The sequence below is a fragment of the Nycticebus coucang genome, chromosome 10 (assembly GCF_027406575.1).
Source record: "Nycticebus coucang isolate mNycCou1 chromosome 10, mNycCou1.pri, whole genome shotgun sequence".
In the NCBI taxonomy this organism is placed as follows: Eukaryota; Metazoa; Chordata; class Mammalia; order Primates; family Lorisidae; genus Nycticebus; species Nycticebus coucang.
The window spans coordinates 107,904,971-107,931,782 of NC_069789.1; the positions used below are offsets into that span (position 1 = coordinate 107,904,971).

Consider the following 26,812-nt stretch of genomic DNA (forward strand, 5'->3'; position numbering starts at 1 on the left):
CTGTAACACTGGAAGTTTAGGGTTACAGAGATCTTATTTATCACCCAGGATATTGTCTTCCCAAGTGTGGAGTGAGTACAGTGGGTTAAATAAAAGATTATTTTAGGCAGTTAATGGACAACATCATATAGTCCTTCAATCAGTGGTGAGAAAGGGATTCCTCTCCTAATTTCCTTTCAAGCTTTCTGTGAGGTAGGAGGTGTCAGTTTGGTGTTAGCATGTCTCTGTATCTTGCTGAACTTCTATCTTAGCAAAGAGAGAGAAGACCTCAAGCCCTGAACCTTAGTACTCAATAGCTAGTACTAGTACTCAATAATCTAGCTAGCTAGTACTCAATAACCTTCACTTCTGTTGTATTTATTGTGATGTTACTCTCAGGTATTTTTTTTTTTTTTTTTGCAAGTGACAGTTTTCATTTATAGGGTTGATAGAAAGTTTTCCATTTAAAATAAATGTATTTAGTTAAAAAGCAGTGAACTAAAGAAAACTATTAGATAAATACTATTATAAATGGTACATAGATATAGCCAAAATATGAGGCTTATTCACTAACTTGTTGGTGAACTCAACAATATGCCAAGTCTGATACAGGCACTGAGGTTATAATGTAGATGAAAATTTTCCTGTTCTTGTGGATGTTACGTTTGAGAGGAGAGAGACAGGCAGTGAACAAGTAGATGACAATATGGTATGCAACTGATTGAAGTTTGAGAAAGAAGGAACTAGGGGAGGGGGAGGAGCAGCATTTAAAACAGAGAATGGAGGTTATCACAGGAGGAAAGGGAACGACTGTACTGTTGGTGTTTTGAGCAGCTACATTGCAGTTCCCCTACTGAAATATAGGGCTCAGCATGCTGCTCTCAGGCCCCTTTTTATTCTCTTTAGCAGAGTTTTTTAACCTCAGCACTATGGACTTGTGGGACCAGATGATTCTCTGTTGTCCAGGCCATCCCTATCTCGTGCATTGCAGAATGCTGAGCGGCATCCCTGTGTCCACCCACTGGATGGCAGGAACATTTCCCTCTTCTCCCACAGCTGTGAGAAACAAGATAGCTCCAGATGGTGCCAGAAATCCCCTGAGGGACAAAGTCTTGGAAATAGGCTTCATTTTACTCTGGTATTTTAGGCATTGGTGACCTTCAAGGATGTGATTGTAGACTTCAGCTACACGTTCGAGTTTTCTCTTTATTTAATCCAAAGTGTTTAGGGCCCAGGGTTTGGAGTTGCTGAACTCCCAGCTTACTAGTTTTTCTTCTTCAACAGGGCAGCAATTTCCTAAACCTGACCTTATCTCACGCCTGGAAGAGGAGGAGTCATGTGCAGTGGAGGAAGACAGCAATACAGTGATTCTGCAAGGTGAGTGGCTCTTCCCGTGGAGATGGAAATCATGGGAAGGCTATACCTATACCTCTGCCCAGTTAATTGGGGGATGTTTGTCTGAGAGTGTTCCTCAAAGCCCACCTCAATCAGAGAGAAGGCTGCTGCCACCTCAGGGACTCTTTCTCCTCAGTATTTCCCTTCATCTCCTTTCCAGGGCTCATCTTTTCCTACAGCATGAATTTCTCTCCTTTCCAGCTCTCATGTTGCAATATCTCCCTTTACTCATGCCTTTCTCCTTTCATAGGTCTTTCCTTTTTAACTGGGACAAGCAAAAAACCTTGGTGTGATACCACTTCTTTTTCTCACTATCTTCCACTTTCCTTCACACCAGCTCCCCAGACTCTTTTCCTTCCCTTTCTAACACCTGCCATCTGGTTTCCATCTCACTACCTTTGCCAATACACACATATATGTACTTTTTTCTAATACTTCCCCTGAAGTCCCCACTGACATCCATATAGATCAAAGATAAGCACATTCTAGACTTTACCTTTTCCAAACTCTATGGTTACAATCTGATCGTATTTACCATCTTTGTGAAATCCTCTTCTTTGAATTGCGTTACCATTTGCAACAGCCAAGAACATTATTGTCCTTTGGTTGTAGTTAACAAAACACCCAAATCCAAATGACATAAGTGATAGAGTGTTTATTAGTTGAACTTTGGGGATGATGGGTTTAGGAGCTCCATAACATCATCAGGGACCTAATGTCATTCTTTCCTTCTACTCTACCTTCAAGTCTGACAACAAATCCTAGATGTGGATGTTTTTGTCCTGTACAAAGAAAGAGTAGAAAAGAGCTGATGTGTCCAAGAAGCAGTATCAAGAGTGAGGAAGTGTCTTTAACAGAGCCCTTAACACACCTCTTCTGATTTTTTATTGTTCCACATTGGGTCACATCCCTTTCCTGAACTAGCAGCTGTGTAATGCTAACTGACACAGCCCTCTCCCACCTTTTCCCATATTGGGGGAGAAGAGGATGTCCAAACAAAATTCAGGAAGTTACCAAAGGGGACTCTACAACCCATCTGTGTTTCCTTCATTCTCTGCTGTAGCTCATTCATTCATTCATTCGTTCATACTATAGATACTTACTAAGCTTCTACAGTGGGCTAAGCACTGTCCTTGGTTCTGTGGATATAGTAATGAACAAGACAGACAAATTCCTTCCTTCATAGAGTTTGCATTTTAATGGTGTGATAGTTGAGAAATAAATAGACAAATCATATGTCTCAGAATAAAGCAGACAGAGAATGACAGAGGGGAGGTTGTGTAGGATGGAGTAGTCAGGGAAGACCTCAGTGAGGAAAACTTGAATGAGATTAGGGTGTGACCCACATAAAAACTTGAGGAAGAGTATTACAGAAAGAGGTAACAGCAATTTTAAAATCCCTGAGGTTGGGCCAAGCTTGGGTGTTCTGGAAATAGGATGAAGGGCAGTGTGGTCTGAATACAGTGAAGGGGGATAGCAGAGAAGGTTGCAGAGATAGTCAAGGACCAGCCTTTATAAGGATCTGTAAGGAATGTGGATTTCATTATATGTGATATGCAAATGTAGTGGAAGGTTTTGAACAGGGGATGAGGTAGTGTTATTGACACCACAGAACTGTGTTGTCTAACATGGAAGACACTAGGCACATGTGGCTACTCAGATTTACTTAGTTAGAATTATATAAAATTTAAATTTTACATAATTTAATATAAATTTAGTTCCTCTATCACCAGCCACATTTCAAGTGCTTGATAGCCACCTCTGGCTAATGGCTATTGTATGGACAGCAAAAATATAGACCATTTCCATCATCTCATGGAGTTCTGTTTGTCAGCAATGTCCTAGAAAGATCCTCTAGCTGTTCTGTGGAGAATGAGATTTATGAAGACAAGTAGAGAAACTAGTTCAAGAGGCTTTGAAGTCCATCAAGCTAAAGATGATGGAGGCTGGTGTTGTGGTTGTAGGGTGGTAGAATTTGAGGTATTCTCTGAAGGTATTATTTCAGAATATGCTGAAAATGATAACAAACCCCAATCCCAGCTCTTTCTTTGATTTCCTTCCCATTGTACTCTATATGTTTCTGGCATCTTTTCAACATGCAGGTCTCTTGGATGCTCTATTTTCTGTCTTTTTCTCACTCTTCCTTACTGTCCTTTCCATGCTTTTCCCATTTTATCCTTAGGTTCCCAGAAAACTCTGAAACCTCCATAAGATCTGTTTAGTTACCCTTGGCCTCTTTCTTTTGTTTCAATTAAGTAAAAGTATCTGTATCTTTAAGTAAAGAGAGTAGAAGAAATTTTACATTTCTTTTAGATTGGGAGAAGAGATCTGAAACCAAAGAACTAACTCCAGAGCAAAACTTGTCTATAGAAAAATCATCTTTGGGGTCAGGAATGAAGGATCTGGTAGGTAACTTCCAGCATGTCTCTGTAAGAGAGTCTTCTTATGATGACCCATTGGAATCTCATCATAGCATCCAAGGGAAACTTTTAAGTACTGTAACAATGAGTGACCCCAGGACTCTTGCTCAGGAAAGTAGCTGTGGCAATGATGAATTCAAGAGAAGTTCTAATCTTACTGAACAGTCAGAGGGTCCTCTAGGAAAGGATCCCCAGGAGTGTATTACTCCTGTAGTGTGGACCTGTCCCCAGTCAGTGTCTCAGGAGAACAGACTCAACAGATGTGAAGTTTGCAAAAGAACCTTCAGTAGCCACATAGGCCTTAGGAGACATGAGCAGATCCATACTGGGAAGAAACCCTTTGAATGTAAACAATGTGGTAAAGCCTTCTATCTCATGCCACACCTCACCAGACATCAGAGGACTCCTTGTGGTGAGAAACCCTCTGGATGCAATGAAGGTGGGAAGTCTTTCATCCAGCGTGCGAATGTTGGTGGCCATGTAAGAATTCATAGTCAGGAGGATTTCTATGAATGTGTTCAGTGTGGCAAAGCTTTTATACAGGAAGTCCATCTTTTTCAACATCTCAAAGCCCATGAGGATGCAAAAGCCCTTCCAACTGGATTGTTCCAGAGCAAGACATATTTAATTCGCTATCAGCGGAAACACGACTACATTGGCGAGCGAGCCTGTGAGTGTTGTGACTGTGGCAAAGCCTTCAATCGGAGTTCACATCTCATTCAGCATTATCGAATTCATGCTCAAGAGAGGCCTTACCAGTGTCAATTGTGTGGGAAGTGTTTTAGTCGACCCTCATACCTCACTCAACATTATCAACTCCATTCTCAAGAGAAATCTGTTGAGTGCAATCCTATTGAGAAACCTTAAGTCAGAGAACACACTTTTCTCAACATTTTTGGCTTACTCCTGAAAAGTGTGCTCAGAATGTGAAAAGGCCTTTTACCAGCCCTCACAACTTGTTAAAAACTTGAAAATTTATGATAGTATGTTCTAAAAATAGGGAATGGGTATAAGAGTATAGGACAACCTCTTTGCAAGAGGGGGATTCAGCACGTTTCAGTAGTCATAAAAGGGAAAAGCTTACAAAGAATATTTTTATTGCATAGGAAAGAAGCTAATAGACTTTGCCTTTCAATGGTACTCATCAAATGGAAAACCTTGATTTTGACATCTCAAACACAAATTTATAACTGGCAGTTGGGCTCCAAACTGGCAATCTGTAGTCTGAATTTTTATAGAAGAGTTTACATGCCGTATCTCCACCATTTGGAATATATCAGCACAGTACATGTTAAAAAAGCTTTTCAAGGTCTACCTATGTTGATTCAATAAGGCTGATATAATTGATAATATATTTACATAGTACCTCATAGTTTATAAAACATTGTCATATATTATGTGATCCTTTAAGGAACACTACAAGGTACATGGTACAGATATTTATTCTGTTTTATAGATAAAGAAAAACTTGAAACTCTGAGATATCAGTTGATTTGACCAAAGTTGTATGTGATGGAGCAGGAATTGAACCCAGCTTTTATGAAATTTCTGTCATTTCCTCTCTGAGAAAAAGGTACAGTACTGTATATTGACTGCAACCATCTTTCTTTTCTATGTAGTAATCCCAGTGGTGTTTCATGTTACATTCAATGAGGATACTTGCAGGGGCGAAGAAAGCTTTCTTAGGGTGAAATTCTGATAACCTTTTCTCTCTCATGATTTAGAATTAGATGATGATGTTTTTAGACACTTATTCAGGGAAGTGTAAATTTTCTAAACAAGTTCTTTTTCTTTTTCTTTCTTTCTTTCTTTCTTTTTTTTTTGAGACAGAGCCTCACCTGGTCACCCTTGGACACCTTGCCATGGCGTCATAGCTCACAGCAACTGCAAACTCTTGGGCTCAAGTGATTCTCTTGCCTCAGCCTCCCAAGTAGCTGGGACTACAGGCACCCGCCACAGCGCCTGGCTATTTTTTGAGACAAGGTCGTGCTCTGGCTCAGGCTGGTCTCAAACCTGTGAGCTCAGGCAATCCACTCCCCTCAGCCTCCCAAGTGCTAGGATTATAGATGTGAGCCACCACTCCTGGATGTAAACACGTTCTTATAATAGTTTTTATAGATGGCAAAGCAGTTACTCATCAAATAGAATTTTTTGGAGTTTTTAGAGGGCTTGAAGTTTCTTATTCTTTTCTCCCCTTCTCCCTCCTTTTTTAAAAAATCCAGTTTAAAAACAGTAGTTCTGTTTTGGGGTTCATGTGTACTCAGCACAGCCAACTTAACCTAAAATTCTATTTCTAGGCTGGGCATGCATCACTCATGTCAAGTATAAGCCCTGAACTGAACTTAAAATCTCTTTTCATAGTATATTAGTGTAATATCAATAGCTTTCCATCACTGACTTCAATGGTGTTCAAATACAAAGACATGGTAACCAGTTGAACCTGGAGTCCCACAGCCTGATTCCTTGCCTGGAAATGGTGGGTTGTTGCTATACTTACTCACTTCCCTGCTTTTTCTTATCCAGCACTTTTTAGGTTGATCTGTAATGTGTGGCTCTAAAGTCATGAAACTTGAAACACACATGACTTGTCAGAACCTACACCAGCCAAGTGAGTGCTAGTACACAATCCCTTTCCCTTTCTACATTTTCTGAGTTCTTCCTGAAATAGTCCTCACTGGTGGGCTCCATTTTCTCACTGCAGTCCACTCTCAAACCCACTGTGACCTGGTTTCTGATCCTGCCACCACTACTAGGGGTGCATGATGTGGACATGTTTTATTGTTGCTGATGCTGACCTTGATGCCTTGATATAGATGATATCTTCCAGGCTTCTCTATTGTAAAGTTACCATTTCCCTTTCTTTCTTTCTTTCTTTCTTCTCTTTCTTCCCTTTCTTCCCTTCATTCCTTTCCCTTCTTTTGCCTTAAGCTGTCACCCTGGGTAGAGTGCTGTGGCATCATAGCTCACAGCAACCTCTAGCTCCTGGGCTTAAGCAATTCTTTTGCCTCAGCCTCCTAAGTAGCTGGGACTACAGGTACCCACCACAATGCCCACCTATATTTTGGCGGTAGTTGTCATTGTTGTTTGGTGGGCCCTGGCTGGATTCAAACCCGCCAGCTCTGGTGTATGTGGCTGGGGCCTTAGGCACTTGAGCTTCAGGCACTGAGCCGTTTATTTTTCTTCTTAAATTTTTTTTTTTTTTTTTGTGACAGTCTTTGTCACTCTGAGTAAGTGCCGTAGCATAATCATAGCAACCTCAAATTCTTGGGCTCAAGCGATCCTGCATCAGCTTCCACAGTAGCTAGGACTGCAGGCGCCTGCCACAACACCCAGCTATTTTTAAAGACAAGAGTCTTGCTCTTGCTCAGGCTGGTCTCAAATTCCTGAGCTCAAGTGATCCACCCACCTCAGCCTCTCAGAGTGCTAGGATTGTAGGTGTGAGCCACTGCACCTGGCCCTTGTTTCTCTTTTTTATTTTTAATTATTTTTTTTGTTTCAGAATAATGTGAGCGTACAAATGATTAGGTTACAATGTTAAGTAAAATCCCTCTTGTAATTGTGTCCCACACCCAGGTGTGGTGTACCATACACCCTGACATTGTGCCCATTAATTTGGAGTACACCCATGCTCCCTCCTCCCTTCTCCACCCTCCCTCTTTCCCCTCTTCCCATCTTGAATTGAATTGAGTTTTTCTCTTGTGTAGGCACGTATTAGGTCATCTACTGGCTTCAAATTAGTATTGAGTACATTGGTTACTTGCTTTTCCATTCTTGTTATACTTTACTAAGAAGAATGTGTTTCAATTCCATCCATTTAATTGATAAATGTCTTGTGGGAGAAACTTTTAAGGTCACACCAAGTACCCAGTTTGTCCTCAAAGTTTTACTCACTAAATTCTAACGTATATTAAGTGGATCTTGCTATAGCTATATTGGCCCACCTCGGCCTCCCAGAGTGCTGGGGTTACAGGCATGAGCCACTGTGCCTGGCCCTCGTAAACATTGCTTTGAAGGCTGTAATTGCTATTTCCATATGTCATGAACATCTTTCCATATCCATGAAAATGTTCCTGAGTTTTGTGTTTCAGGGCTATCTAATACTTTGTAGTATGGATGTACCCTAGTTTCCTTCTAGGATTGGAAACTTGGATTCCTTGTAATTTAAATCTTATATGCATATTGCTGCTATAGTTATGTTTTCTCCCCTTTATCTCTTGGCTTTAGGAATTTACTTATTGATTTATTCTAAAGTCTTTGCATATTGTCTTGTTTCCTAAGGGGAAATTCTCAGCAGTGGAATTTCTGGGCCAAAAGCGTGTATCTTAAAGGCTTTGTAAACACTCTTAGCCTCATTTCAGCAGGGTCTGAAAGTCGTGCTGATTTTTTTTTCTCTAGGGAAGGACTATAAACTATTCAATTCTCCCCCACAATTCCCTTCTCCTTGAAGAATTTACATGAATAGGAAATAATGAGCTCAAGTTAGGCCTAGAAAGAGCCACACATGAATTAAAGTAGTTTGTTTGAACCCTGATTTTAACATAGTTTTATTGGGTATGGTTTCTACACTAAACAAATAATATTAAAAAAATTTTGGAAAGCAAAGTCTAATAAACTTCCTAATAGTACTAGATACTCAAGTATTACAAGCCCAGGAATGTAGTTATGTTCACAGTTAGAAGACCCCCTTGGCAGAGAAGGGAGAGTGTGGGCTTTGGAGCCAGGCAGACTTGAGGTCAAACCTCAGCCCTCTCTTTAGAAGCTGATCAAACCTCATTTTCTTAGGAAACAGGATAACAGCACCTCCCCTAGAAGAAGTGTTGAAAGGCCAGAGTTCATCTATAGCAGTGGTTCTCAACCTTCCTAGTGCCATGGCCCTTTAATACAGTTCCTGTGGGTTTTGACCCACAAGTTGAGAACTGCTGATCTATACTAAGGATCCTAACAGTGACTGGTACTTAGTAGGTGTTCAATCAGTAGCTGTTATTATGGAACATTTTTGTATAAGATTGTAAAATTTTTAAGTGTTATTAGAGGGCCAGGCCCCGTGGCTCACACCTGTAATCCTGGCACTCTGGGAGGCCGGGGCGGATGGATTGCCTGAGCTCATGCGTTTGGGACCAACCTGAGCAAGAAGGAGACCCCATCTCTAAAAATAGCTGGGTGTTGTGGCGGGTATATGTACTCCCAGCTCCTTGGGAGGCTGAGGCAAGAGAAGCACTTGAGCCCAAGAGTTTGAAGTTGCTGTGAGCTATGATGTCATGACACTCTACCGAGGATGACAAAACAAAACTGTCTCAAAAAAAAAAAGTTTTATTGTGACAGAAAACTAGAGTTGTAAACAATTCTACATCATTATGTAACCATGTTTTAATCATATGGTAGCATTCTTTCTACAAATAATTTTTTCTATGTATAGAGGTTTTATTTTCTTCAGAAAATTCCATTTAATTATGTGAAGCAATATTGGACAAAGATAAGACAAACATAACATATCTACATCACAAATTTGAAGTTCTCCTTTTCTCATTTATTTTGTAGTGGCAATTTTTAATGACTCTAATTATAGAAAAGTTTTATTAAGACAGCATAAAGTACTATATTTATTGTTGTTTTCTTAGGATATATTTTTTAAAAATGATATTACTAGATGAAATGTGATGAACATTTCCATAGCTCTCAAAAGATCCTGCTGAATTGTTTCTGGAGGGGCTGTGCCATTTGCAGACCCCAGCAAAGAGAGGACTCAGGGCTATCAAATAGATGGCAAACTGTCTTCCCTTGGGAGTGCCTAACCAGTGTTGCTAACCACTTATGCTGTCTCCCATGAATTTGCTGCGGGGCTGGACTCTTTCTTAATACAGCACCCCAAGCAGACAAGATATACTAAGCAAAGTCTCTATGTGCAAATGAATGTCTTTGCCATGCACAGTATAATTAATATAAACAAACACTCTGAATCACTTTGCCAATACTGAGTGTTTATCACTTAAACAAATAAAACAAAAAAACAGGCTTGGTTCCCATAGCACAGTGATTATAGCACTGGCCACATACACTGAGGCTGGCAGGTTTGAATCCGGCCCGGGGCCAGCTAGACAACAATGACAACTGCAACAAAAAATAGCTGGGCATTGTGGCAGGCACCTGTAGTCCCAGCTACTTGGGAGGCTGAGGCAAGAGAATCGCTTAAGCCCAGGAGTTTGAGGTTGCTGTGAACTGTGACGCCACAGGACTCTACCAAGGGTGACACAGTGAAACTCTGTCTCAAAAAAAAAAAAAAAATACCAAACAATTTTGCTTTGTTTGGTAAGCAAAATAGTGTGTGTGTGTGTGGGGGAGGTTGTTGTTTTTTGTTTTTCTCTGGCTAGTGTATTTTTTCCCCACCATTTTAAGAAGTTCTTTGTGTATTATCTATCTAGGCCCCTTACTTCTTCATCTTCATCTTCTTGCTTTTTCTTACTCATCTGCATGAATTTACTTTCCTTTTCTTTTTTTTTTTTTTTTTTTTTGTAGAGACAGAGTCTCACTTTATGGCCCTCAGTAGAGTGCCGTGGCCTCACACAGCTCACAGCAACCTCCAACTCCTGGGCTTAAGCAATTCTCTTGCCTCAGCCTCCAGAGTAGCTGGGACTACAGGCGCCCACCACAACGCCCGGCTATTTTTTGGTTGCAGTTTGGTGGGGGCCGGGTTTGAACCCGTCACCCTCCGTATATGGGGCCGGTGCCTTACCAACTGAGCCACAGGCGCCACCCTACTTTCCTTTTCTTAAACTATGCATTTCAGAATGGTTAATGTTTTTCATTTGAAAGTAATATTTGGCTTATTAAAGACAACTTCTGTTTTACAGAATTGTACAAGGTCACATTCCCACTGCCTGCCCTCAAGACAGAGAAAAATATACCATGAACACTATTAGCAATTGGGTGTGTTTTCTTACAATTAAAAATTATTAACCAGATTTGTGAAGGTGGTTACCTCTGGGGAGCGGTAATGAAAAATAATCTCATTTTCATGGTCTGTGCCTGTTCACTTTGTTACCCATGTGACTGTGTTACCTATTTCAGGGTGGTCACAGATGTCGCAGAGCTGTGACCATTCCATGTGTTTAAAGCATACTTTATTTTTCCACCCAATCTTACACTTTACACAACTGCTTGCATCACTCCCTTGTATAGCTGCATGGCGTACTCAGTGCTTTGTATATGTGGTCCTTACTCTGTTGGTTGGATATTTATTTATTTACTTACTTACTGTAAGACAGAGTCTCACTTTGTCACCCTCAGGAGAGTTCCATGGTGTCATAGCTCACAGCAACACCAAACTTTCAGGCTCAAGCGATTCTCTTGCCTTAGCTTCCTAAGTAGCTGAGACTACAGGTGCCCGCCATAACACTTGGCTATTTGTAGGGATGGAGTTTCACTCTTGCTCAGACTGGTCTTTTTTTTTTTTTTTTAATCTGTAGGCTGAAGCCCAACTTGATGTTTATTCATTCATCTGCTTGTGCCAGAAACTGGCAACCCCATGGATTGACACTAGCTCCAAAGCCTGGATTTGTTTTTCTTAAGACTTCACAATATTTAAAAATCAGATTTCACATTAGTATACATTTTTGGCTTCTTTTAGCAGAAATGACCCTTCAGGGGGTACCTGTGTTCCAGTTCCCACAGCCCCCACGTTCCTTGTCTCACCCACCTGGCTTATAGGCACCTGTCTTATGGTCTTGGGGTTAGAAGCTACAGAAGGGACTGCCCACTCCCTACACTAAGGTATGGTGGCATCACACTCGCTCTCAGCAAACTCATGTTCCAGAGCTCAGTTACTCCTTATTCAGGGGAGCACAGAAGACTTGCGTTGACCCAGGTCTCTAAGGCTTCAACTCCTGAAAGCGAATCAGTTGAGCCCCACCTTGAGCAGACCTTCAGTCTCTCTTCTGTTTCTTCTTTCTGGCTCTCTGGCCACTGCTGATTCCATTTTTCTTCCTCTGGCTGCTGCTGTGCCAGAGTGTGGTCTGTTCTCTGCCTCCCTGGTCCTGTCCTTCTCACCTCTTTTATCCCTCACATCCCTCCCTCCAAGCTGCTGTGTTCTCTTCTTGCTTCCCCTGCTTCTCCTGTGTGCTCTGTCCTCTGTTTCCCTGGTCCCAGTGTCTAGAATGGTTCCCTCAACTTCATCGTCTTCTAAGTTCAAATCCTCCTGGTGCCACCTCTTCTTGCTTCTGCTGCATGGGTCAGTATGTGCTGTGTTTTCTCCCTCCTCTATCCTGACAGCACTGGTAGTCTCTTTATGTCTTCCTCCTTTATCCGAGACCCCCATTTTCTTTTCTTCATGGTGCTGCCTCTTTTTTCTCTTCTTTTTCCTGGGGGACTGATCAGTTGGCTCTCTGCTCAATTCCCTCAGCCCACCTATTCCTGTAGCCTCTTCCTCCTCATCCCCTATAGCTGTTCCCACTGTCTCGTCTAAGACCTTTTCTTCTTGGTGGTGCCTTTTCTTCTTGCTTTTCCTGACACTCTGGTCAGTGTGTTCTGGGCACTTCTCATCTGCGTTCCTTTCAGTTGCTGTAGCCTCTTCCTCCTCTTTCTTTCTTTTCTTTTTCTTCTTTTTGGGTGGCTTGCTCTCTGACTGTGGTTGAGAGGCCTGAGAGTCCTGGCCTTTGAGACGAGCCAGGAAAGCCTGTTCCTGGGCCTCTAGCTGAGCGAGTTTGGCCTTCATTGTAATCCCAAGGTGGGCAGCCTTGTGTGCTGTTCGCCCCTCACAGGCTTGGAGCAGCATCTTGTCAGTCAGAATCTTTGGGAGCTTGGGCCTCTGGTTGTCGTCATCACTGCAGCTCTCTAAGTCTCTCTCTGGATTCTCTCCCTCGGAAGTCAGGGTGGCTGTCCTCAGTGTCCAATACCTTCACAAAGTTCTGATATAACAAGTTGGGCTTGGGACGATTTTGACAGGTGGTCTCCTTAGAAAGGCGCCTTATCTGTACTCCATCCTGTCCAGTTTCCACCACCAGGTTGGCTGCAGCCTGGTTGAAAAGCTCGTTCCACCAGTGGTTTGTGAACTCCTTGGCAGGATCATGTCCCACCCCATGTGTGTCCTGCTTCAATGTCACCCTGAGGGCCTGGGTGATGCCATTTTCCTTCCGGCCCAGGCCTTTCCCTTGAGTCCATCCATGCTTTAGCAGCTGCTGCTCTGCAAACTTCATCCCATGACTCTTGACTACTGGGGTAACACTCATGGTGAGAAAAAAGTCTACGTCCTCAGACTTTCACCAGGGAAGAAGAGGTGATATCATCCCGTCACCACGGGGTCCTCTCCATTAAAACACTTGCCATACGGGACTCATGCGCTGCCATATTCCCGGAAGTACCGATGCTCAGACTGGTCTTGAACTCCAAAGCTCAAGCAATCCACCTGCCTCAGCCTCCCAGAGTGCTAGGATTACAGGTGTGAGCCGCCACATCCGGCCTCAAGCTCCTTTTGAAAACCACTTTACACCACTGCTGGTGATGTGGGAATGTGTGTTCCACCTCCCCAGCTGGCATTATGAAATATAAAAGAATTTTTACCTTTGCTAATTTAATAGGAGAAAGGACATCTCATTTTAATTGCATTTATTTGATTTTTAAGGAGGATAAACATTTTCTAGTAAGCTTCTAATTTTTATAGCTGTATATGTAATGCCTTCCATTATTATACCCTAAGGTATATATGGATATATGTGCATATTTATGTGAAAATATACATACCTTTGTTAATCCAGATGAAAATTTATTAATTAAAAACCAGTCTTTTGATTATTATTATTTTTTTTTTGTAGTTTTGGCCAGGGCTGGGCTTGAACTCACCACCCCCAGTATATGGGGCCAGTGCCCCACTCCTTGAGTAACAGGCGCCTCCCCATTTTTTTTTTTTTTTTGAGAAAGGGTTTCACTCTTTCACCCAGGAATATAGTGGCCTGATCATATCTCAGTACATCCTCAAACTCCTGTGTTCAAGTGATCCTTCTGCCTCAGCCTCCTGAGTAGCTGAGACAATAGGTGCCCACTGCTACACCTGGCTAATTTTTCTGTTTTTTGTAGAGACAGGGTCTCACTCTTGCTCAAGCTGTTCTCAAATTCCTGGCCTTAAGTGATCCTCCCACTTCAACTTTCCAAAGTTCTAGGATATGGTTTCTGCTGAAACCTACTTTCCTTCTAGAAGTCTGGAGTTTTGATACCTGTTGGGCAGAGGTTGCCTATGTGACCACCTCCCAGTAAAAACCCTGAACACCATGTCTCTAATGAGCTTCCCTGGTACACAGCATTTCACATGTGTTGTCATGTGATTTAAGACATCCTGTGACTCCCCTGGTAGAGGGCTCCAGGGAGCTTGAAAGTTTTCCTCCAAACCTTGCTGCCATGTGCCCTTTCCCTTTGCCAATTCTTTGTGTCTTTGTGCTGTGATACATCATACCTGTGCGTACCACTTATGCTGATGTGAGTCATTCTAAAGTCACCCAATCTTGGGGTGTGGTCTTAGGGATTCCTGACATATATCACCATGACTAATGAACATAATCTGAAGGTTCCATATGTATGATAAGTTTTAGTAAGAATTTTTAAGTTAGCTACCATGAAAGGATTCCTTAAACTGACTATATCTAGATTTCTCTCCAGCATGGATACTGTGATGTACTTTCAGTGATGAACTAGACTAAAGGCTTTCAGAAATTCCTTACACTCATAGGGTGTCTTGACGTGGTAGATCTGCTGCTGCTTAGTTAGGAGCAATATCTGAAAGTGTCCCAATGGAGGCTGAGGGAAGAGCTATAGCTGAAAGTCTTACCACAGTCACTACATTTGTAGGGTTTCTCTCCCATGTGGACTTTTCGATATTCCATAAGAGACAACCTGTACTGGCAGGGTTTTCTACAGCGAGGGCACTCACGAGGTTACTTGCACATATGAATTCCCCCATGGAAAGTAAAGGATGAGGCCCAGGTAAAGGCCTTTTCACACTCACTGCATTCATAAAGTTTCTCTCCAGTGTAGATCCTTTGGTGTTGACTAAAGAATGACTGTTGCTAAAAGACTTCCCATACTGATTACACCAATGTGGTTTCTTGCCAGTATGAATTCTCTGATAGGAGATGAGGGCTGAGCATTTGCTGAAGGATTTCTTATATACATCAGAGAGAAAAGGTTTCTCACTGTGGATGATCTGGTGTTGCCTGAAAGATAAGCTCCACCTAAAGGCTTTGGCACAGTCCTCACACCTGTATGGTCTCTCTCAAGAATGAATACTCTGGGTGGCGCCTGTGGCCCAGTGAGTAGGGTGCTGACCCTGTATACCAAGGGTGGTGGGTTCAAACCCGGCCCCAGTCAAACCACAACAAACAAACTTTCCTCCTGTAGTACTTGGAAGGCTGAGGCAAGAGAATCACCTAAGTTCAGGAGCTGGAGGTTGCTGTGAGCTGTGACGTCACAGCACTCTACCGAGGGTGACAAAGTGAGACTCTGTCTCAAAAAAAAAAAAAAAATGAATACTCTGATGCTGAATAAGATTCATCAGCTGAAGGCCCTTCCACACTCAGCGAATGTACAGGTTCTCTTTCCTATGTAGATTTGCTGGTGCTTAGTAAAGAAGAATTTGGAGCTGAAGGCCCTCTCTTCTTCAGGACATCTGTAGACTTTTTTGAAAAGCAGCTCCAAGATTTCACTGATATTGGTGTTTCTGAATACCTTTTACCTCCGTGGGTCTTTATGAAGTTCAAGTCCCAAGATCATTCCTGTTGGGCCCTAATTTTAGGGGGTAACTCTTAAGAGATGTTTTGCTTTGAAGGTGTTCTGTTCTGGTGTCTTAGCCTGAGAGAAAATTTTCAAAAATGCGAATTCTTTTAAGATATGATATAAGACACTGATAACAAAAAGGCTTCTCAATTAGATGGTTAGTCTTATGTGTCACATTGGTTGGGCTCTAGTGCCCAGCAATTCAAATACACACTAAACCAGGTGGTTTGGGAAAGGTATTCAGTAGGTGGTTAACATCAATGACCAAATGACGCTAAGTAAAGAAGATTATCCTTAATAATATGGATGGGCATCATCCAATCAGTCAAAAGAATTAAGAGCAAACCCCGAAGTTTCCCAAAAAGGAAGAAATTCTACCTCAAGAATCCAGAATCAACTCCTGCCTGAGTTTTCAGCCTGCTAGCCAACTACATATCCTAAACTTATCAGTCCCCACAACTGTTTGAGCCATTTTTTAAAATAAATCTGGTCATATGTAAAGTGCATTGGTTGTGTTCTCTGAAGAACCTTGACTGATATACCCCTCCATGGTAGGGCTGGACATGGGGGTACAGGCTGGGAAAGGGAAAGGCATGCAGGGATTACAAGATTTTGGAAATAAGGATTGGCCCACAGAAGAGAAAAATAATGGAGGATGACTCCAGTTTATCTTAAAGGATGAGAACTTGATGAAGGCAGACAGGAAAATGAGTTAAATGAGTAAAGCATAATATAGGGCCCAGGAAGTCCATATGTGCCAAGATGGACCCTCACTACTTCACAGCTGGGTTTCAGGAGTTGCATGAATGTTCAACTTTTGGCAGTGAGTCATGAAACCAGTTTGAAATCAGTTTCTCCACCTTGATACTACTGATATTTGGGGCAAAGTAGTCTTTTGCTGTAAGGGGGATGTCTTTGCATTGTAGGATGCTGAGCAGCATCTCTGGCTTTTACTCAATAGATGCCAATAGCAATCCTTTCATCTGTGACAACCCAAAATGTCTCCAGACATTGCAACATGTCCCCCAAGGGATAGTCACTCCTAGTTGAGACCATTGAGTAAGTTGTGATGTAATTTTTTTAAGAAATGAAATAGAATGGATTTAAACAGAAAAATATCAAGAGTACACTGCATGTAATGAGGATAACTACTGCTTTGTAAAAATTTAATTCAGTTCTTTGAGACATGGATTTACTAAATGTAGTGGGCTAGGAAGTAAAATGGACCTTTTTGTGTGTGTTTTTTTTTTGCAGTTTTTGGCTGGGGCTGGGTTTGCCCTCCGGCATATGGGGCCAGTGCCCCACTCCTTTGAGCCACAGGCGCAGCCCCAGTAAAATGGACTTTTTACCATCGCTTGTGATAGAAATAACTTTAAAGAACTCTGACATAAGGGCAGTCCACTCTATCACAGAGATGGAGACAGAATGAGAGGTAGACAAATAGAAGTAGAGAAAGAAACAAGACAGAGTTGAGCAGAGATGTCCACAGTGTGCTCTTTGTGGGCACCCCTCTTTCCTCCACCACTCGCAGCCACACAGTGATGTATCACAAGTCTTCAGAAGGTGTCAGCTACCAATAATTGGCAACTCAGGTTTGGCCAATAGAAAAGTTCCATCCCCTGGCCTCAGGGACTGGCTCAGAGAAAGAAGATCTGAGACATATGTTAGAACTGCTGGAGAGAGAGAAGCTTCTACCCTGCAGGGGCTGCTGGCTGAAAACATCCTCAAAGGCCAGAGCTACCAGAAGTAGAAAGGACTAGCTTGGGAGTAAAGCCAAGAAACAGGGCAAGAGCCTGTGAGAATGAGGATTAAGACCAGAAAGTATCACCTGAACTCCTGGATCCACCCAAGGCTGAAATCCCAGTTACCCCTTAACTTATTATTTCCATCCAGCTAGGTAGAAGCTTGAGGGGAAAAGGGTCAAAAGGCCATGGATGGGGATGGAGGGTGCATCCCATCTCAGGAAAGTGCTAATATTCCTGATACCTCTTGGCTTTTACACAGTGAGGTGGTATCTGAGTGGGCAGGAGAATCACTGCCTTTACTTAGTAAGATAAGATTCCTGTAGTTCTCCAGCATGATGTCCCAATACATAGCCTCCTAGCTAGGACTCAGTTGCCCCCACTCATATCCCAGAATGTGATCAGTTTCTGAAGTTCATGGCTATGTGGAAAGGTGGTATGGGTTGGGGAAGGAGTCAAAAAGAAAACAAGGTCGGGATGGGTTCAGGATTCACCTGATCATGGACTAGGCTGCACATAGTGGTCAAAGGGTTAGAAGAGCTCATAACCCCATGGAATCTTGTCTATATCCCACCCCCATGGGATTCTACAGAAAAATAAATGATGATGCATTCAATTTGACCAATATTTATTGAGCACTTTCTTATGCCAGGCACCTTTCTAGGCATTGGGGATACAAAAACCTCTGCCTTTTGAAGCCCACATTCTAGTAGAAGAGTGATAACAAGCAAATTAATATATAAAACATAGCATATTAGGTGGTGCTAAGGGCTACAGGGAACTAGTAGCCAGGGAATGAAGAATATGGGAAGGCAGACTAAATGCTAAATACCACTAAGTTACAATGTAATGCACGCCTCATAGGGTGTTTGGTAATGACTCAATTATTTAATATAAGTCAAGCACTTAGGACTGTTAACATTTGTGGTTCACACAGAAAATGCTCAGAAAAGGTCACTATTGTGGTGGATTTTTTTTTTTTTTTTGTGAGACAGAGTCTCGCTATGTCACCCTTGAGAAAAGTGTTCTACGTGTCACAGCTCACAGCAACCTCAAACTCTTGGGCTTAAGCAAGTCCCTTGCCTCAGCCTCCAAGTAGCTGGGACTACAGGCACCCACCACAAGGCCCGGCTATTTTTTTTTGTTGTAATTGTCATTGTTTGGCAGGCTGGGGCTAGGTTCGAACCACCAGCTCTCATGTATGTGGCTGATGCTCTAGCTGCTGAGCTTCAGGCGCCATCTTGTGGTGGTTTTAAATATAGCCACAAATTCTTTGTTTTTGTTTTTTTTTTTAATTAAATCATAGCTGTGTACATTAATGCGATCATGGGGCACCATACACTGGTTTTATATACCGTTTGACACATTGTCATCACAGTGGTTAACATAGCCTTCCTGGCATTTTCTTAGTTACTATGTTGAGACATTTATATTCTACATTTACTAAGTTTCACATGTACCCTTGTAAGATGCACCGCAGGTGTAATTCCACCAATCACGCTCCCCCTGCCCATCCTCCCCCTCCCTCCCCTCCCTCTCCTCCTTCCCCTATCTCTCCCCCTTCTGCATATTCTTAGGTTATAACTGGGTTATAGCTTTCATATGAAAGCCATAAATTAGTTTCATAGTAGGGCTGAGTACATTGGATACTTTTTCTTCCATTCTTGAGATATTTTACTAAGAAGAATATGTTCCAGCTCCATTCATATAAACATGAAAGAGGTAAAGTCTACATCTTTCTTTAAGGCTGCATAATATTCCATGCTGTACATATACCACAATTTATTAATTCATTCGTGAATCGATGGGCACTTGGGTTTTTTCCATGAATTGGGCTGCAATAAACATTCTGGTACAAATATCTTTGTTATAATGTGATTTTTGGTCTTCCGGGTATATACCTAGTAGAGGAATTATAGGATTGAATGGCAGATCTATTTTTAGATCTCTAAGTGTTCTCCAAACATCTTTTCAAAAGAAATGTATTAATTTGCATTCCCACCAGCAGTGTAGAAGTGTTCCCTTTTCTCCACATCCACACCAACATCTCTGATCTTGGGATTTTGTGATATGGGCTAATCTTACTGGAGTTAGATGATATCTCAAAGTAGTTTTGATTTGCATTTCTCCGATGATTAAGGATGATGAGCATTTTTTCATATGTCTATAGGCCATGCACCTGTCTTCTTCAGAGAAGTTTCTCTTCAAGTCCCTTGCCCAGCCTGCGATGGGATCACTTGTTCTTTTCTTGCTTATACATTTGAGTTCTCTGTGGATTCTAGTTATTAAACCTTTGTTGGAGACATAACCTGCAAATATCTTCTCCCATTCTGAGAGCTGTCTGCTTGCTTTACTTACTGTGTTCATGGCTGTGCAGAAGCTTTTTAGTTTGATCAGGTCCCAGTAGTGAATTTTTGAAGCTGCTTCAATTGGCCGGGGGGGTCCTCCTCATAAAACACTTGCCCAGACCGATTTCTTCAAGGGTTTTCCCTGCATTCTCTTCTAGTATTTTTAGTTTCATGTCTTAAGTTTAAATCTTTGATCCAGTGAGAGTCTATCTTAGTTAATGGTGAAAGGTGTGGGTCCAGTTTCAGTCTCCTACAGGTTGCCAGCCAGTTCACCCAGCACCATTTGTTAAATAGGGAATCTTTTCCCCACTGAATGTTTTTAATTGGCTTGTCAAAGATCAAATAACGATAAGTAGCTGGATTCATCTCTTGGTTCTCTATTCTGTTCCAGACATCTACTTCTCTGTTTTTGTGCCAGTACCATGCTGTTTTGATCACTATTGATTTATAGTATAGTCTGAGGTCTGGTAGCGTGATTCCTCCTGCTTTGTTTTTATTTCTGAGTAATGTCTTGGCTATTTGAGGTTTTTTCTGATTCCATATAAAACGAAGTATTATTTTTTCAAGATCTTTAAAGTATGACAGTGGAGCTTTAATAGGGATTGCATTAAAAATGTATATTGCTTTGGGTAGTATGGACATTTTAACAATGTTGATTCTTCCCAGCCATGGGCATGGTATGTTTCTCCATTTGTTAACATTTTCAGCTATTTCTTTTCTTAGAGTTTCATAGTTCTCTTTATAGAGATCTTTCACATCCTTTGTTAGATAAACTCCCAAATTTTTCATCTTCTTTGGCACTACTGTGAATGGAATAGAGTCCTTAACTGTTTTTTTCAGCTTGACTATTTTTGGTATATATAAAGGCTACCGATTTATAAATGTTGATTTTGTAACCTGAGATGCTGCTGTGTTCCTTGATCACTTCTAAGAGTTTTGTAGTAGAATCCCTGGTGTTTTCCAGATATACAATCATATCATCTGCGAAGAGTGAAAGTTTGATCTCTTCTGACCCAATATGGATACCCTGGATCGCCTTTTCTTCCCTAATTGCAATGGCTAAAACTTCCATTACAATGTTAAAGAGCAATGGAGACAATGGGCAGCCTTGTCTGGTTCCTGATCTGAGTGGAAATGATTTCAATTTAACTCCATTCAATATGATATTGGCTATGGGTTTGCTGTAGACGGCCTCTATCAGTTTAAAAAATGTCCCTTCTATACCAATTTTATTAAGTGTTCTGATCATGAAGGGATGCTGGATATTATCAAAAGCTTTTTCTGCATCAATTGAGAGAATCATATGGTCTCTGTTTTTTAATTTGTTTATGTGCTGAATTATACTTATAGATTTACGTATATTGAACCAGCCTTGAGATCCTGGGATAAAACCAACTTGGTCATGATCTATAATTTGTTTGATGTGTTGCTGGATTCTGTTGGTTAGGATCTTGTTGAATATTTTTGCATCTATATTCATTAATGATATTGGTCTATAATTTTCTTTTCTTGTTGGGTCTTTTCCTGGTTTGGGGATCAGGGTGATGTTTGCTTCATAGAACGTGTTGGGTAGTCTTTCTTCTTTTTCTACATTTTGGAACAGGTTGAGTAATATAGGTACTAGTTCCTCTTTAAAGGTTTGGTAGAATTCTGACGTGAAGCCATCTGGTCCCAGGCTTTTCTTTTTAGGGAGATTTTGTATGGTTGATGCTATTTCAGAGCTTGATATTGGCCTGTTCAACATTTCCACTTGATTCTGGCTAAGTCTTGGAAGGTGACGTGCTTCCAAGTATTGGTCAATTTCCTTCAGATTTTCATATTTCTGAGAATAATGTTTCTTATAATATTCATTAAAGATTTTTTTTAATTTCTGAGGAGTCTGTTTTTATTTCATCTTTGTTGTTTCTGATTGATGAAATTAGAGATTTTACTCTTTTATTCCTGGTTAGGTTAGCCAAAGGTTTATCTATTTTATTGACCTTTTCAAAAAACCAACTTTATGATTTATTGATCTGTTGTATAATTCTTTTGTTTTCAATTTCATTTAATTCTGCTCTAATTTTGGTTATTTCTTTTCTTCTACTGGGTTGGGGGTTGGAATGTTCTTCCTTTTCCAGTTGCTTGAAATGTCCCATTAAGTTGTTAACTTTCTCTCTTTCCATTCTCTTGAGGAAGGCTTGCAGTGGTATAAATTTCCCTCTTAGGAATGCCTTTGCAGTATCCCAGAGGTTCTGATAATTTGTGTCTTCATTGTCATTTTGTTCCAAAAATTTCCTTCTTAATCTCATCTTTGACTCAACTATCAGTCAGCATAATGTTATTTAACGTCCATGTTTTTGTATGAGTATGCAGATTCGTGTTGTTACTGAGTTCAACTTTTATTCCATGGTGTTCCGAGAAGATGCAAGGAATAATTTCAATACCTTTAAATTTACTGAGATTAGACTTGTGACCTAAGATGTGATCGATTTTGGAGTATGTTCTGTGGGCTGATGAGAAGTATGTGTATTCAGTTTTGTTGGGAGGAAATGTTCTGTAGATGTCTGTTAAATGCAAATGTTGGATGGTTAGGTTTAAATCTAAAATTTCTTTGCTCAGCTTCTTATTGGTGGATCTATCCAACCCTGCCAAAGGAGTGTTGAAATCTCTGACTATTATGGAGCTGGAGGAAATCCACAAATTCTTTGATACTCCTTTCAAGAGAAGGAGTCCAGTTCCCTCTTTTGAGTGTGAGTTATACTTAGTGATTCACTTCTAACAAACAAAATGAGGTGAAATGATAGTGTGTGACTTCAAGACTAGATTGTTTCCTTCTTGTTCTCTATTGAATCCCTCCCTTTGAGGGGAAGTCAGCTGGCATGTAAGGAGGATGTTCAAGCAGCTCTTTAGAGGCCACATGCGAGGAACTAAGACCTCCTTCCAATACCCATGGTGTCAGCCACCATGGAGTGTATCTTCCAGACCCAGTCAAGCCTTCAGATGACTGCAACATCATGAGAGACCATAAGTTAGAACCAATGACCCTGGAAATGTTGTATGACCTCTCTTTGAGCTTGTTTCCTCATTTGAAAAATAAGGATAGGAACTGAGTCCATCTGTAAAGTGCTGCGGGTAACACAAGTTAATTAATGGGATAGATGGTGTTAAAGGCCCTCCATTCTTCATGTCCCTGTATTCATGGCTTTGGCTGTGTATCTCTGCAGTGGCCTCACACTCTAGGCATGGTGTGTTTCCCCACCTCTTGACTCTGGGTTTGGACGCATGACTTGTGTTGGCCAACAGAATGAGGTGGAAGTGAGAAGCATTACACTAGTTAATTACCAAGGAAACTGAGGTATAGAGAGATTAGAAAACTTGTCTTAGGTCACACAGCTAAGAAGAGCAGAGATAGAATCAGAACCCACTTGCTCATTCCACAGTATTGACAGAATGCCTAGTGGATACATGGAACAGTTCTAGGCACTGGAGATACAACACTGAAGAAAATAGGAAAAATCCTTGCCTTCTCAGCAATTCTTTCTAGTGAGTACAGAGTATAGACTGCATCCTTGCAGCCTCCAGTTTACACTGGGCATGGGCCTGTCAGCTACACAGTCCCACACACACTCTTAGGGATCACTGAAATCTGAGATACAGCAAAACACCTGTACTAACAAAAACCTTGATCCCAAATGGTCACATATCCCCATAACCTCACATAGATACAAACACCAACAGACTCGCACACACACACATGACCAGGCACTGTCAATACTTGACAGACGAAACCCAGTGTCAAATGGCATGCAGGTACTAGTCACTGCAACAAAATTACACACACACACACAAACACCCCTTGGGAGACAACTTCAGACACATACAAAATCCTGTACATAAACCCTCACATCCCCTCTGCCACATCCCCCTTTGTAGGTAGAAGAGCACACATATTCACACACATACACAGGCCTTTCATTCACAAACAAAATCTTAAAATTTAAGATAAATGGGACAGTGACACACTCAGTTACAGACACACCTGCAGATGAACACACATTCATACACAAACTCACCTACAGAGTTTAAAAACAATGGTACAGTGCACTTCTCACACCACCCATTTCATTGTTAGCCTCACACATACATAAAACACACATGAAATAAGACACAAAATCACAACCATACATAAACTAAATGACACACACACTACATACCCTCACACCACATGAGTTTCTGCTCAATCACAGACACACCCAAACAGATAATCACACATCAAAGTCCCCTTCAGACAGTCACACAGGGACACACAAAATCACAAGCTATGCACCCTCATCACACACAAATTTCCACTCACTCATGGACACACGAAATCACACTGGGATAAAGATACACAAACACACTCAACATCACCTCTATAATCTCATGAATTAAATCATTCATATTCCCACTTAAGTTACACTGACACATAAGTTGCACTAACACTATCACACACTGACAGCAAAATACCACACTCACCCAATACCATTATGGAGCCCCACAAGTCACGTTCATGACCTACAAGCCTCAAGAGCCACTCCAGCTTGCTGCCTCCCCCACGGGTGGCCCACTCACACATCCTCCTTTACTCCATCACACCCTCTCTTTAGCAAACTTCACACCCACCTGCACACTTGCTGGAACATTCTCACGATTCCCACGTACTCGCACCTGCACGCCCTCACACCGTCCCTTGTACAACCACCCGCGCACGCTGTCACACGTGTTTACTCACACACACTCGCCCCCACACCTGCTCACTAATACAGTCACGCGCTCGCCTGTACACACACACACGCGCGCACGCACACCACCCTGCCATTCTCTGCCGGCAGACCAGCGACGCACGCATTTTCCGCGCTAACCTGAACGGAAGCGGATTGCGCTCGAGGCGCATAGGCGCCAGTCACGCTGGGCGTTGCAGTCCAGACACAGATGCGCAGGCGCACAACCTTCCGGAGTCCGGACCTGCCCTCCGGAAATTAACGTCTCAGGCGCTGCGGAATTACACGCAGTGCAGGGACTTCGAATAGTGAGTAGGCCTCTGAAAGCGAGAACGCGGGGTCTGTGGGAGGACTGGGGCGAGGGGCGAAGCCCTTAGAGAGCGGCTATAAAGGGTCTTTCCAAAGAACTTGGAGCGAAACTCGGGGTGGGGAAGAGGCTGCCCCACCCCGCCTTGCGGGTGGGGGGAAGCTGGCTGGGGAGGAGTGAGGGCGGAGACTCCGGGCCATTGGGAGGTGAGGCCGCAGAGCTGGGGATGAAGGACGCGGAGGGGATACGCTTGAGGGGCCTGCAGAGCACGGCTGTTGAAGGCCCTGCAGGGCCACGTCGGAGTCTGTTTTATTGATGGAGTATTATGGTTTAATTGACCTCATTGTAACAAAACCCGTGACTTCTGGGGAGAAGGTGGGTCTGGGGCAATAAGAGTTAAAGGAGAGCGGGGTGGCTCATGCCTGTAATCCCAGCACTCTGGGAGGCCGAGTCTGGAGGATCCCTTGAGCGCAGGAGATTTTGAGACCCCCTTGGACAACATGGCAGGAAAGATCCCATTTCTACTAAAAATAGAAAAACTAGCCAGGCGTGGTGGCGGGCACCTGCAATCCCAGCTACTGGGGAGGCTGAGAAAGGAAGATTGTTTGAGCCCAGGAGTTAGAGATTGGTGTGAGCTAGGCTGAGGCCACTGAGCTCTAGCCAGGTGACAGAGTGAGACTCTGAAAAAAAGAAAAAGTTAAGGGAGGAGGCTATCGCCATGGTTTAGGCTGGAGATGGCAGACCCAGTGCTTTGGCCCTGGGAATGGTGTGAAGTGGCTGGATTTGGAACATACATTGAGGATGACTGACAAGGCTCGTGGATACAATAGATGAAGAAGGTGGCAGTGCCTGCCCGGTTTTGGCCTTGAGCAACTGATGGATGTTAATGTTGCTGACCATTGAAAGCTGAGAAGGGCACTGGTATGGGGGAATAATAAAGAGCTGTATTTTGGAAGTGTTAATTTTGAAATACCTGCTACATATTCATTCAACATGATGCAACAACAGTTTATTCACTAAACAATCCTTTAGTCACTGCTGTGTGCAGACACAGTGGTCCTATGTGAACTGTGTGCTGGGGGAGGCCAGTATTAGCTCACAAGAGCCAATTTTCAAGTACCTAGGAATGTACAAAGTAGGTTGTTGAACTATTGGTAGCTTGACATTGGTGACTAATTGATGTTAAATTAGTGGCCTGGATAATGGTAAACAAGCAGATATAATCCCTACTGTCATCATTCTAGTGTTGGGGATAGATTTTAAACATGTAATTATACAATTAATAAAAATTGCAATGCATATTTTGAACAGCTGAGTGGTGAAAGAGAATAAAAAGGAAAATGACCTAGGTTGGCCAGCATGGGAGATCAGCAAGTGACATTTAAACTGTGGTCTGAAGGCTGAGGAGTACATTTGAACCTGGGGAATCAGGAATTTTTTTTTTTTTTTTGAGACAGAGCCTCAAGCCATCGCCCTAGGCAGAGTGCCGTGACATCACAGCTCACAGCAACCTCCAACTCCTGGGCTCAAGTGAGTCTCCTGCTTCCACCTCCCAAGTAGCTGGGACTTCAGGCTCCCACCACAAGGCCAGGCTATTTTTTTTAGTTGCAGCCATCATTGTTGTTTGGCGGGCCCAGGCTGGATTCAAACCTGCCAGCTTAGGTGTATGTGGCTGGCGCCTTAGTCGCTTGAGCTACAGGTGCCGAGCCGGGAATCAGGATGTTTTATTGATGGGGTATTATGGTTTAACTGAGTGTCTTTTTTTTTTAGTAGAAAGAAATAATAATGGGGTGTCTTTCAATCACTAGTGTTTTAGGTTTAATAATATTATTAATCTGAAAAGGGAAGGAGTGTTTGAATGAGGTTTGTAGAGGCCCTAGATCCCATGTAGGTGTTACAGAAATGATTGTGGGAAGGTTAGGAAACCACCAGGTAGTCAGGGATCCCCACCTAGTTTACACCAGAATAGCTCTGGGTTTTGTTGCTCTGCTTCACATTTGTTTGCTCAGAAAAATACATACTGAATACCTAGTATGTGCCAGACGCTACATTATGCACAGGGGACATAGCATTGAAAACAGACTCTGGTCCTCATAAGGATTATGAATAAGGATGGGTGGTTGGGGCA

At 42.2% G+C, this 26,812-nt stretch overlaps 1 protein-coding gene across 1 annotated transcript; it reads right to left on the reverse strand.

Moving 5' to 3' along the window:
* Positions 1–11,288: 11,288 nt before the first annotated feature.
* On the reverse strand, positions 11,289–13,032 carry LOC128596722 (G patch domain-containing protein 4-like). The gene is given in 2 exon segments (XM_053606377.1): positions 11,289–12,663; positions 12,665–13,032. Coding segments are annotated over 2 exon segments (1,329 nt in total). The 5' UTR covers positions 13,016–13,032; the 3' UTR covers positions 11,289–11,685.
* Between the last annotated feature and the right edge of the window lie 13,780 nt (positions 13,033–26,812).